Raw genomic sequence first — 13,325 nt, 5'->3', positions numbered from 1 at the left:
TTTTTTTTTTTTTTTTTTTAATGTTAAGTCACTTGATAAAGACAAAGGGCGAGTAACACCAAATTATTGTTAAATCAATTTGCTTTACACTAAAATCATTTAATTAATAACAAATCAGATATATCGCCCGGTGCATTGTTATATTATCATTAAAATATCATCTCCATTGTCATTAATTATGAGTAATGTTATTTTTAAGGATATATATTCATTTAATTATTAATTAAGAGTAAACGGTGAGATGTGTCGATACATCAGTTGTTATCATGGCATATTTTTTACTTAAAAATGGCCGTTGCTCAGGAATGATTTGATGAGTGCTCACAAAAAAAAAAAAAAAAAAAAATCATTTATAGATTTATTATTACTATTATTGTCATTATTATTATCAATAGTTATATCTTAAAGATTAGTCATTTTTATAATTGTAATATTAATTTTTTTTTTAATATTAAAGCCTCAAAATTTTTTTGTTGTTCTTAAAAGTTGTTCTTGTACCTTGACAGTAAATTTGCATAATTTTTATTAATTAAAAAAAAAAAAAAAAAAAAAAAAAGTCTAAAAATTTTGGATAAAATTTTTTTAATTAAAATTAAATAATTGATAAGGTTTTAATGTTGAAAAAAAAATTAATAATATTATTACTACTGATGATTAACGATTATTGATTATTCGGGTTCTTGTTGCGATAAAAATAGACATTAAAAATTATAAAAAAAAAAAGTCGATAATAGATTTAGCTCTTAACTTGTTTTTCAATGCTGATTGATAGATTTTTTTTAACTGAACGCAAATAGAAAATAAATAAACAGAAGGAAGTAATATAAGTTCGAACAGCGAGCTATGTAGTTTATTATAGCCGGTATGACAGTGTACGGTGTCACAGATAGCCAGGCTAAGCTTGTATGCCCAGTGAGAAAGCTAATAATTTATATTTATTGGAACAACAATAAACATTTATTAGGAATGAATGATCAACAAATGTTATACCATGTTATATACATATTATATATAAAGAAAAAAAAATTACTTACATATATAGAGCGATTATTGATTATTGATTATAATTATGTGGAGTTAAAATGAAAATGTTAAGGGGAAAAAAATTAATTGCGTTGATTCGGAATTACAGGCCGTTTATCTGTGGTATTGTTGAGTTTATTCTTGTCAAATTAAATGATATTGAAGTTAGCTGTCAATTTTTTTTTAAATTAAAAAAAAATTATTTCCATTTAAAAAAATGCTTTGAAACATTTTTTAAAATTTTTTTTTATGGAATTTTTTAATTTAATTTATTTTATAATAATTTTTTTGTTATAAAATTCTAAAAAAAATTTGTTAAAATTAATTTAGCGGATATTTAATTATTTAGAGAGTTTTTGTAACAAATTAATTATGTCAAAAAAAAAAAAATTGACATCTAAAAATTGTAAAAATTAAAAAATGCAATTTTGTAAAAATAATTTTTGGAAAAAAATTTTTTTGTTAAAAAATGTTAAAGTGACTGCTAATTTCAGTGTCATAAAATTAATAGATATTAAATCCATATCTTGAGATAAAATTAAAATCCCATATCGAAGTCAACAAACAAGCATACCTCATATAGGAATATGTAAATAATTCATCACATATTATGGTTATTCCTAAATAATGAAACTTTCAAATAAGAGTTAAAAATAAAAATATATGTAATAAAAAAGTATTTGCGGCCATCAACTTTCTAAGTTTTATTAACTATCAGTGATGTTAATTATTATTAATTTTTTTTTGAGCTAAAAATTTGCAAGTGTGTGCCATTAGTTGTCAAATGTTCGATTATTTAAAAAAAATACTAAAAATGTGGCACATCGAATTATTGGCATTGAAACTTTTTTTAAATGTATATGGTTATGAGTTTTTATTATTATTATTATTATTATTATTATTATTATTATTATTATTATTATTATTATTATTATCATTATTATTATAAAATATTAAATGTAAAATATATCGCTATTATAAAGTGCGCGTTGCATCAATTGTGTGCCTTATTATGTGGCGGCCATTTTCGTGAAATAATAAACAAAAATAAAAAAATAAATAAAATCTTTGAAATGAAAATAAATACAATAAAAAATGAGTTAAAGATCAACGTGACAATTAACAGAAATAGAACACTTAAAAGACATTAAGAAAAACTAACCAATCCTAATTATACATTTTTTTAACTACCACCTAATTAATAGGGGTTTACTTTTATTTTTTTTTTTTTTTTGGGTACCGAATCGTTTATAATAAATACTCTGTTTAAATAAATAAATAAAAATTAAAAAAAAAAACAAAGACACTAAATTTAATTTTTAAATTAATTATATTATTGTGTATTTATAAATTAAAAGCGATTGAGCATAATTATTTCTGAGTCACGTTCAATGTAAGATTACACTTTAGATGTATGGGTACAAAATACGCATAATTGTATTTGGACTTGACCGTGTTATTGCTTTAAAAAATAAGAATAATAAAATTAGGTTCGAATAAACAATTATTTCTTCTTTATTTATTATTTTTATGTTGTTATTTAACAAGTTTTTTTATTGTTTGTAATATTTTATTGAGAATTTCCTTCCTTTTTAAATTTAAAAAAAAAAAAAAAAAAAAAAAAACTACACTTAAATTAATAAAAATGACAAGTGAAAGTTTTTTATTGTAATTAATTTGTTGAAAAAAATTTTTAAAATTAACAGCTGACTGCTAACTTCAGTATTATTAATATTTATATTATTTAATCTTACCATTAAAACTTGAGATTGATAAATTTTCAAAGATTATTAATTTTTTTTATTTAAAAATGAATTATTAACAAATAAAATATTCACCATACTAAAATCAGCTGACAGCTGTCAATTTAAAAATTTTCTCTAGCAGCGCCACTGACTTGAGCGCCACCTGTAACACAAAAATTTATAAAAATTCCCTCTCAAACCGTCAGTTGGCAAGTAAAATTCCTATTAGTGATGATAACGCGCAAAAAACAAAGACGCACTTACCAGACAATGAGAAGACTGAAAAAAGACAGAAGAATGTCAGAAATGTATGTCGGTTGGCGTGATTGGCTGGATTGTAGCCGTAGAATTTGCGGATGTCGTGTATTTGATTGCGTGTGCCTTGACGGGGCACGGGGGTAGCAAAAAATTGGTGAAGGGCAAGCTGAGCTAGTGTACTGGTGTACTGGTGTTGTTGGAGTACAGGAGAAGAGCCGTATGTAATAATAGAGTGTGCAAAAGTGAACCGAGTCTGAAGTGAAGATCGGTGGGTCGCGGCACGGGTGCATGGAGAGAGAAGAGAGGTGCTCTTACACGTATTTAGATGTATGGTGTGTACTGTGTAGTGTAACCACGGCACGGGTAGTCGAGAGAGTCGAGGAAACGACAGAGGAACCGTGAGTTGATTGTCGAGTCGGAGCAGAACGAGCGTGGTGCTGGCGAGAGAGAGGCTCACCAAGACGACTTGGTGCCGTGGATGGTCGGCGGGTCGGACGACCGTGCTCGAGTCAACCTATAATTCCCAAATCCGTCGTGTCGTTTAATCCCGTTAACCCATACCAGTAAGTATCCTTGTAACTTATCCGCGGCCATCAAAAACTATTTCTCTATTTTTTATTTATTATTTATTTATTGATAAATAATTTACAGTCACGGAATTATTATTTTAGAGTTGGTGATCTACTACGTCCACATATATATATATATATATATATATATATATATATATATATATATATATATATATATATATATATATTCTATGTGTGTGTATTAAATATATAAAATATATAAAATACATAATATACATAATATACACCCAGACAGCAGCTGTGTACGTGTGTGGATACATACACATAAGATTGACAGAAGTGAGAGCGTGATACCTCAGGACAGAGAGGGAGCGAAAAAGAGGGAGCGAACTGGGTGTCGAAGTTGGTGAGCGCGGAGGACAAGTGCCGGGAGCTCTTTCGGAGCTCCTCTTGTGTTGTGACGTTGGTAACGTAGGTGAAGAAACGTTGGTTTAGATTCAGGAGAACTAACAAGACAAGACAAGAGGCTGCTGCTGCTGCTGCTGGTGCTGCTGGTGCTGGTGCTGGTGCTGGTGACTGTAGGACAATCCTCGAACAATCATGTCTGACAGGGAGAGCTTGGACGATCAGCCGCAAAGTAAGCCCGAGTATACAAATCATACAATACAATTAAACTATCCAGCTATTTTGATAGATTGACAGAGATAGTGTCACCAAAATATATAACACACTGCCGACATCTTTTTTGGAGCAAGACTATCTTGGTACTATCTATCTATCTATCTATCTATCAGTACACAAGATTTTTCCATACTGTTTGTTGTTTTTGTTAATATTAATATTAATAGTGTCATCGTTTTTTTTTTGTTTACTTTTTTTTTTTTTTTTTTTTTTTTTTGACAGATTGTGATTTTTGTTAAATGGCATGGCGATGCGATTGGTAATTGTTTCGGTCCTCGTGGCGTTCTGTCAGACGCCGAAAAAAAATTTTTATTTTCCACGACTCGAGATCCAAGATGGCTGCGACGTCGGGCGAGAGAGCTCTCTCTATCTTTGGACTGTTGTCCATCTCTTTTTATGCTCCTTTACACCATTCTGCTCTCTAGCATATACATTTTTTAATTTATTACACCCTGGAGTATTATTTTTTTTTTATAATTATAATTATCATCATCATCATTATCATCATTATTTTTAATCCTAAAAATATTGCTCCGTTTAATATTTTATTATAAATTATCAATGTATTAAACATTGTCAGTTGCTGTTTTGTCAAGGTCGTAAATGAGTTTAGTTTTCTTGAGTATAGCTTCGTACAGGCAACTTGCTTATGATGTAATCGATTTGATTATATGACTACCAGACCGGACAATTTAACACAACATAACCTTTTTTTTTTTTTATTTATTTATTATCTCAGTTGTTACGGCTTCTCGGTATTTATATTTAGGATTTAATGCAAAAATTTTTCTATATATGCATCTAGTTTGCTTCAGTTGGATCATAAAAATTAATTTAGCAGTTATTTGATTATTTTAAAAATTTTTTAAAATAAATAAATTATAGAAAAAAAATTGAAAATGCAATTTTTTTAAAATTAGTTTTTAGAAAAAATTTCTTGTTAAAAAAATTTTTTTAATTTTTAAAAATTATTTTTTAGAAAAAATTTTTTTGTTAAAAAAAATTAAAAAATAGTCAAGTGACTGCTAATTTTAATGCCATAATTGGATCAAGTATTTTCAATAAATTTAAAAGTATTTTTTTTTTTTTTGCATAATCTTAAAAAAAAAATCTGACGTCCGGACTTTTAATATTAATTAATTTTTTTTTTTTTTTTTTTCAGAGTATGGAAACTCTGGCATGGATGCTGGAGGAGCTGACTTTGATGCTGGTAAGTTAAAAAATATTTATTTTTACAATAATAATTTTTAAATTAATTATTAAGAATCTAGTTATGAATAAAATAAAGTGAAAAGTTTACAATCTGAAGAACATCAAAGAGACTAGCACGAGGTAGATTGAAAAGTTGATAAATAAAATCGATTGAATGAATTACAAGGCTAAAAAAAAACAATTAATTATTGGAAAGGTATATTTGAATAACGCGCCTACAGTAAAACGTCATTGGGTGAGTTTGCGCCGAGTGTATGTCAATTTAGATTTTTTTCCTGCGAGTTCTTAAAATAGAAACTCATCAGAGGATCACCCGTAGATTCTGCTACGTCAACTCTTCAAATAAAAACTACTTGAAGAATTAAAAAATTATAAATTATAAATTTTTATCTCAGCTGATTTTTTTACAGGCTTGGTGATTAAACTGGTTATTAAATGGAAGACATTGGCAGCAATTAATTAATTAATATTAATTAAAAAAAAAAGGCAGAATCCGACGATACCGATTGACATGAAAAATCTGTAAAATAAATGATCCCAGATAGTCAGCTGTCCGTGACGTCACTACGTAGAAGGCAAGTGGGGGCTTCGGTCACATGGCTTGAACAGTCTGATGTCACGTGGCCTTACAAGAGGATAGACGGCCGTACATCAGTAGACTAAAGCAAGAAACATGAAAGCGCATGACGATATTGACGATTCGCGCGCTTTGTAATCGCTGATCCGGTTGATCTACGCATTCCACAAGCATGACGATCGACTCCATGAATGACCGGTACGTCATACCTGGTCATTATATTTTTTACTTCAAGATATAAATAATAAAACTTGGCCACCAGGCTAATGTTTGTTTTATCCTCAAGTTTGTCAGTTTATCAGACAGGAGTAAAGAGCGTAGCAGCCTAACTTGATACTTTACACATAAAACAAGACAATTAAATACAATAACAATGTAGAGAGAGAGAGAGAGAGAGAAGTATTGTATTATTGTAAGTGTCGTACTGCAAACACGGTGTGTCAGTGCTGACTACTATACGGCCACGCTTCATCACTCTCGATTAGTACTCACGTTAACGTCTTCGCGAATGTGTCAAATTTAAATTTATTTTCTACAATTGCAATTTTATTATTTAATGGCAATATTGACGCTGAGTTTGAATAACTGAGCCGGATATTGAGATTTATTTTTATGTACAAATTTGATTGTACAATCATATGGAGCTCAAGGGATAATAATAAATTATCTGGAAAAATTCATCCCATGGTCAATGGCTGAAAAGAAGACACTATGGATAAAATTCAATATTGGCATCCAGAAGGTGAAGTTTATTATTAAATTAATTAATTAATTAATTATTTATACGAAGAATTTAACTTCAGTGAATCTTGTTATGAGACTTGAGCAGGACGGTTTGAAATTAAAAGAACGAGAACAATAATTGCTGAAAAAAAATATATAGTTTGTAAAATTAATTTAAAAAATTATATAAAAGACAATGTAGACTATTTTGTTAAGCTCAAAAAATCTCCTGAAAAAGTTGGAAATAAACCAACGAAACGTTGAGATATTTTTGGAAATATAACATTTTAGTTTTTTGTTGTCCAAGTTCTTGAAAAAATTTTTCTTAATTTAATATAGACTATTTTGTAAAAATTGTTTAAATTTTATACCGTAAATTGTAAATAAATTTAGATTTAGGGCCAGTTTTTCAATCCAGAATAAAATTTTATCTAATGATAAAATATATCTGTTTATAAATATACTGGGAATAATAATTTTATTTTGAATTGGAAAAACTGGCTTCAACAAAAAATCAAAAATAAACATTATTATTTGTGATTATTGTAGGGTGATTAAGATGCGGCCGAATAGAGAATGAGTCGACAGAATGAAGATGTATGTTATTAGGTTGGATATGAGACTCGTGGATTTGTTGTCGCGTGGTGGCGTCGGCGCATCCGCGATGCAATCCTCTGTGGTGGCTCTTCGAGCTTTCTTCTCTAAGCCCCTTCTCGGGGATGCAGTTGTCATTGAGGCAGGTTACGGTGCAGCTAAATCGCGCAGCACTGGATCAATGCACTCAACAATTATTTCTTTGACATAGTTTAGTTTATTGTTGAATTTGATTGATTGATCAACAGGGAGGAGGAAGAATTGAAAAATTGAGGAGTGTAAAAAACTTATGTAAAAAAAAAAAAATGGAGCGAGGCTGACTGAACTGGCTTCTGCTAAGAAGAAAAATATGCTTAGCTTTGGCTTGTCATGGTGACCCAAGATCCAGACGCTGACATGTCTGATGGATCTTCTGCGGATGGATTGGCGGAAGCCTTCGGAGCTTTACACAGATGATTAGGATGATTATCACCAGGATGGGAAGATAAAACCGATTTGAATATGGAGGATGCTTTTTAGTGTGATTAACACTCGGTGGATTGAATGTTGATGGTGAAACATCACAAAAGGACGATTTGTGTCGGACCGTAAATAAATATTAAGATGTTTAAGAGTCGGATATTCCAGGGCGATCTCAGTCCTGTTCCCATTCCCGGAGGCATCCACCAAATTAGTACGTTCATTTTTTTTTATCAGCTAATCAGCTAGTTTATATAAACTAGTAAACGAGTAAATTAGCAAGATGGAGGCGCAGAAGGATCAAAGGAAATAGTGGGCCAAGAGGGTGGTGCAGAGGTCCCGGAGGGTCATTGACCCCAGGCCGCAGCTGTTATTGATCGCTACCAACCAGCTCTATTGGCCTTATCGAAATGCCTGTCCTACCCCAACCAATCTTAGTCTACTTATTTTCTAGGGCATTTTTTAAACTTATTTTAATTTATTTTTAATTTTAATGCCATTGTTTTCGGCTTTACGAATTATTAATTTTTTTATATTTGCTTTTTAGGTCAGCATGGACAACAGAGTGAGCAGGAGCTCGCGACTAAGATGCTGCAAATACAAAGCAAGCGGTTCTACCTCGATGTCAAACAAAACAGACGCGGGAGATTTATCAAAGTTGCTGAGGTAAATTTCAGGATTTTAATTTTTATTTTTTTTCACTAAAATAATTAATTATTCAATTCATAATATTTTATCTAGATCGGAGCAGATGGCAGGCGTAGTCAAATATTTCTAGCCTTAAGTACGGCGTCAGAATTCCGTGATCATCTCTCGACGTTCAGTGATTTTTACGCGTCGCTAGGTGGGTTATTATTATTATTATTATTTATCGTATAAATAGTAATTAAATTACTATATCTCTTGAATTAAATAATAAATTATCAATATATATATATATATATATATATATATATATATATATATATATATATATATATATATATAATTTAATGATTTAGGTCCACCTAATCCAGAAAATGTACCAGATGATGGAAAACTTAAATCAGAAATGATGGTAAAAGACAACAGGCGGTATTACTTGGACCTTAAAGAAAATTCTCGTGGTCGTTTTCTACGAGTAAGTCACAGTAGATAAATTTCAAAAAATTTCAACTAATTAGTAATTACTAACGAGCATTTTTAAACACAACAGGTATCTCAAACGATAACACGAGGTGGTCCAAGGACACAAATAGCCATACCTGCTCAAGGAATGATAGAATTTCGTGACGCGCTGACGGACCTCCTGGAAGAGTTTGGAGTCGACGACGGTGGATTTAAAGGGGATTTACCCGAGGGCCGTTATATGCGTGTTGACAACAAAAACTTTTATTTCGATATTGGACAAAACAACCGCGGTATTTACATGAGAGTTTCCGAAGTAAGTCTAGTTTATTATTCTTTATTTTTTTTTTTTTTTTTTTATACTTAACTATTTTATTTTCTTTTATTAACTTGATGAATAATTAATTCATTTGTACAACCACCAACAACAATAATAATAATGATAATAATTTATTTTAGGTCAAAACAAACTTCAGAACAGCCATAACCGTGCCGGAAAAATCTTGGTCGCGGTTTCGTGATATATTTGCAGATTACTGTGAAAAAATGAAAGAAGGTGGTGGAGGTAACAGCTCCTCTGGATTAGGTTCATCTGGATTATCTGACAGTAAGGGTACAGTAGGATCCGGGCCACAGGTATCACCAACTTCCGCCTCTTCGCCTAATCCAAATCCGAATTTAGACTCAAGCTTAATCAAGTGAAAAAGGTTTTAAATACCTTAACTCGAAAATTTGAATTATTAACAACAGCAACAACAACATCAACAACTATAAAAACTAAAACAGCTACATCTACAACTCGTTCTCGCTAATATTAAAATCCAACTTGTCAAAGCATATATATATTTACATCATCATCACCACTATCGTCGTAATCATCGCGCCGGCGCTGTCGTCGCCGTCATCAAAACATCGTCATCGTTGCCGTCGTACCGTCATCATCATATAAACACACGACATTTATCAAATATATACATCTATATATGACACGTACACAGTCGTTCATCCCATAAATTTATAAATTTATTTTTTAGTTAATATTAATTTTTTTTGTTATTAATTAATTAATTAATTAGTAAACTAAATCATGTTATTTTTTAATTATAAGAATTAATTAATTGGCTTAAAGCCCTAGTAATTTTTTTTTTTTTTTTTTTTTTTCATTTAAAATGGGATTTTTTTAGACTTACGTACGTAAAATGTTAATTATTATTTAAAATTATTCTAAAAAAAAAAAAATATTTTGTTATGTTATAATTGAATTTAATTGTTCAGAATTTATAGTTATAATTACAGAGTTATTGTATAAGTAAGCAACTAACAAAATTAATATTCGCGCCCCGTTATTATTATTTGTTTATTGTCGTAATAATTGCACCATTTAATTGAGGAAAAAAAAAGAAAAAAAATAATAATCGAAAGGACACACGACGGTTGCTTTATATTATTAAACGGGCTTTTTTTCTACCTCGATATATTACATTCGGTAGGGGCTATTGTCTTCGCCACGGTAACTAAACGATGACAGGGCACCTCAGCCTTTGTATTCTTAAAGATTCTATTTTATTATTTTTTATTTAATATTAATATTATTATAATTATTATAATTACTAACAATTTTCATTTTTATTTTGGTAACTGTCGTTAAGTAATGTCCTTAAGAGCCGATGGATAAAAAAAAATTCCACCAGAAAAAATAATGATAAAAAAATATTATATAGAATTATTAAAAAATTATGAAGAGTAAATTATTGTAGACCAGAGTGTTAGACGCATTAAAATCTGTGTAATGTGTAATTTATATGATGTTAAATTATATTGAGTTTAATTTAATTAAACTAAAAAAAAAAAATAATATGTAGAAAAAATTTTTCTGTGTACTTGTACTGGATACAAAAAAATTTTAATTTAAAAATTCTAAATACTTTGAGGTGAAAAGTATTTATATAATTATATATGAGATTTAATCACGCAATTTATGCGTATTTAATTGTAATAATTATAATATTTGACCGACGGCCGATTTGAATAATATCATTGCATCTTAGGTATGTAATACTAGATGCATATTAGGTATTTATATAGAAATTATAAATATATCTGTATTATTGTAATTAAATGCCAGTGTCCATTAGGCTTAATTGATTGCACAAAATTGAAAAAAAAAAAAAAAAAATATTATTGAGTGTTTAAAAATAAATAAAATATTTAAGTTTTATTGTAATGTAATAATAGTCAAAAAAAAAAAAATAAATAAATAAATTTAAATTGTGCAATCAATTGGGTCCTTTTTTGTGGCGTAGGAAAAATAATAATTGAGTGCTGATGGATTAAAAAAAAAATTCACGAAAAAAAAAAAATATTGTCTGAAAAATAAATTAAAAATAAATAGGTCGTGAAAAATGTTACACTTTTAAAGGATAAGACACGAGTTCGAGTTGATTTTCCAGCTCATGAATCTTGATACGCTTTCATTCTGCAACGCTGTGCTAATATCAATTCAATAATAATTATAAATTGAAGAAATAATTATTTAAATATTTAAAAAAAAAAAAAATCAAGTAAATTTTAAACAAAGTAATTATAATAAATATTAATTAGCGTTTATCTTCTATTTAAAATGGAATATTAAACGCGTTACTATATTTCGCACTGGTGCGAAATATTATTTACAGAGGTGATGCATAATTAAATATAATGTACTGATTTATAGACCTAGAGTCAACTCTCACCTCTAAAAGTTCAACAAATTATTGAAATAAATATTAATTAATTAATTATTATATAATAATAATAATATTGATAAATAAAAAAACAGACGATAAAAAAATAATGTAAAATTATTTATATTTTAGCAATGTTCAATTATCTACATTTTTTTTTTTTTTTTTTTTTTTTTTTTTAAATTATTTGTTCTTTTCTAAATCAACTATTTCGGCTGGTCTGAATTTATCTAGGATAGTTATTTCATAATTATTAAATCTCACCGTATAAAAAATTAAATTTCAATTTGAGAAGAAGCGAGTAGAATATATTTAAATAGTCAGAATTAATTATGATGATACTTTAAGTAGCAGACGTTTAAAAAAATTTTAAGTTTTTATATTTAATAATTATTAAAATGTTTGCTCATTTCGGTATCAGATTATTAAATATTAAATATTAAATATTCCTTCTGGGGTCCGAACAAAAATAACAAATGTCCTATATATTAACGAATAAATAATAAAATAAAATAAATGAGCTTGTTTATTTATTTTAATAATTACAGGTCATCTTCTCTAGTAAAAAAAAATTTTCAGCTATGTATTTAAAATAATAATATGTGTGGCCAAAATTTTTGATTTAATTGCAATTAATGTTAAATTTTTTTTTGTAAAAGCTAAAATATTGGTTTTGTAAAAAAATTTTTTTTTAATTTTATTTTATACAAAAAATGTCTTGTTAATTTTTTTAGGACCAATTATAGAGCTGTAATTTCAAAATTAAGATTTTTGGAAGTTATAAAAATTTTAATAATTTATAATTAATCTTAATTTTGGAAGAATTGGTTTTAAAAAAAAATTTTAAGATATTTTTTTTTAGAAAATTAAATTTTGAACAATTTTTGATCCAAAATTTTTTTTTACAACCAATATTTTAATTTTTACATAAAAAATGAATAAATTTATAAATTTTATCAAAAATCTTGGCTCTAAAAATATTTAATAATATAATTCTCTAAAACTATAATTTAAAAAATAAATATAATAATTGGATCAAAAAAGTATATTCAAAAATAATGATAAATAATAAATTATATGGAATAATAAAATATATAAAGCCGAGAGACGCTCGAGAGATATAAAATAGAAAGGAAATAAGTAAGGAAATAAATGTAATTAATTTGAGAATATAACAAAGGTATAGAGAATAAAAAAAATGAAAAAATTGTTTACTGGCGCAGATGGTATGACACATTGTGATCTATATAAATTACAAACAAAATAATTAAAAAAAAAAAAAAAAAAAAAAAAAAACATCAACAAGTAGTAAATATTTAAGGTATATAAATATATATATATATATATATATATATATATATATATATAAATATATATATATATATATATATATATATGTTATAACTATTATTAAAATAAAGAAGATGATAAAACACACCGGTGACACTTGACATAATATATTATAAAAAAAAAAGCACACACACAGGCGGTCTAGGGGTCTCGCTGATTTAATTACACACACACACACATTAATTACACAATTGCGTCTCGAATATACGTACCTACACATACTTATTTTCAGCCCTAATTATTATATTATATTAACAATCTAAATGTACGCGAGTATGATTGTAACACGTACACGGGTATATTACTACACACGTACCTTTAATGTTGATTAAAATATATA

The 13,325-nt window shown here is 27.9% G+C and overlaps 1 protein-coding gene across 2 annotated transcripts; it reads left to right on the top strand.

Annotated features, from left to right (window-relative positions):
- Nucleotides 1-3,141: 3,141 nt before the first annotated feature.
- On the top strand, nt 3,142-12,940 carry Pur-alpha (Purine-rich binding protein-alpha). Of its 2 annotated transcripts, XM_074251768.1 has the most exons (8): nt 3,142-3,589; nt 3,851-4,196; nt 5,403-5,450; nt 8,353-8,471; nt 8,547-8,649; nt 8,807-8,925; nt 9,001-9,228; nt 9,372-12,940. In XM_074251768.1, the coding sequence occupies exons 2-8, from the start codon at nt 4,160-4,162 to the stop codon at nt 9,612-9,614; spliced, it is 897 nt and encodes a 298-aa protein (XP_074107869.1). In that variant the 5' UTR covers nt 3,142-3,589; nt 3,851-4,159; the 3' UTR covers nt 9,615-12,940. The 2 variants fall into 2 exon arrangements, with proteins under 2 accessions (XP_074107869.1, XP_074107870.1); XM_074251769.1 differs by lacking the exon at nt 3,851-4,196.
- Nucleotides 12,941-13,325: the final 385 nt, after the last annotated feature.

This window comes from Cotesia typhae, unplaced genomic scaffold (assembly GCF_013202065.1).
Source record: "Cotesia typhae breed Kobodo isofemale line unplaced genomic scaffold, CoteBio_Ctyphae contig_83, whole genome shotgun sequence".
NCBI lineage: Eukaryota > Metazoa > Arthropoda > Insecta > Hymenoptera > Braconidae > Cotesia > Cotesia typhae.
This window is presented reverse-complemented; position numbering and strand designations above follow the sequence as displayed.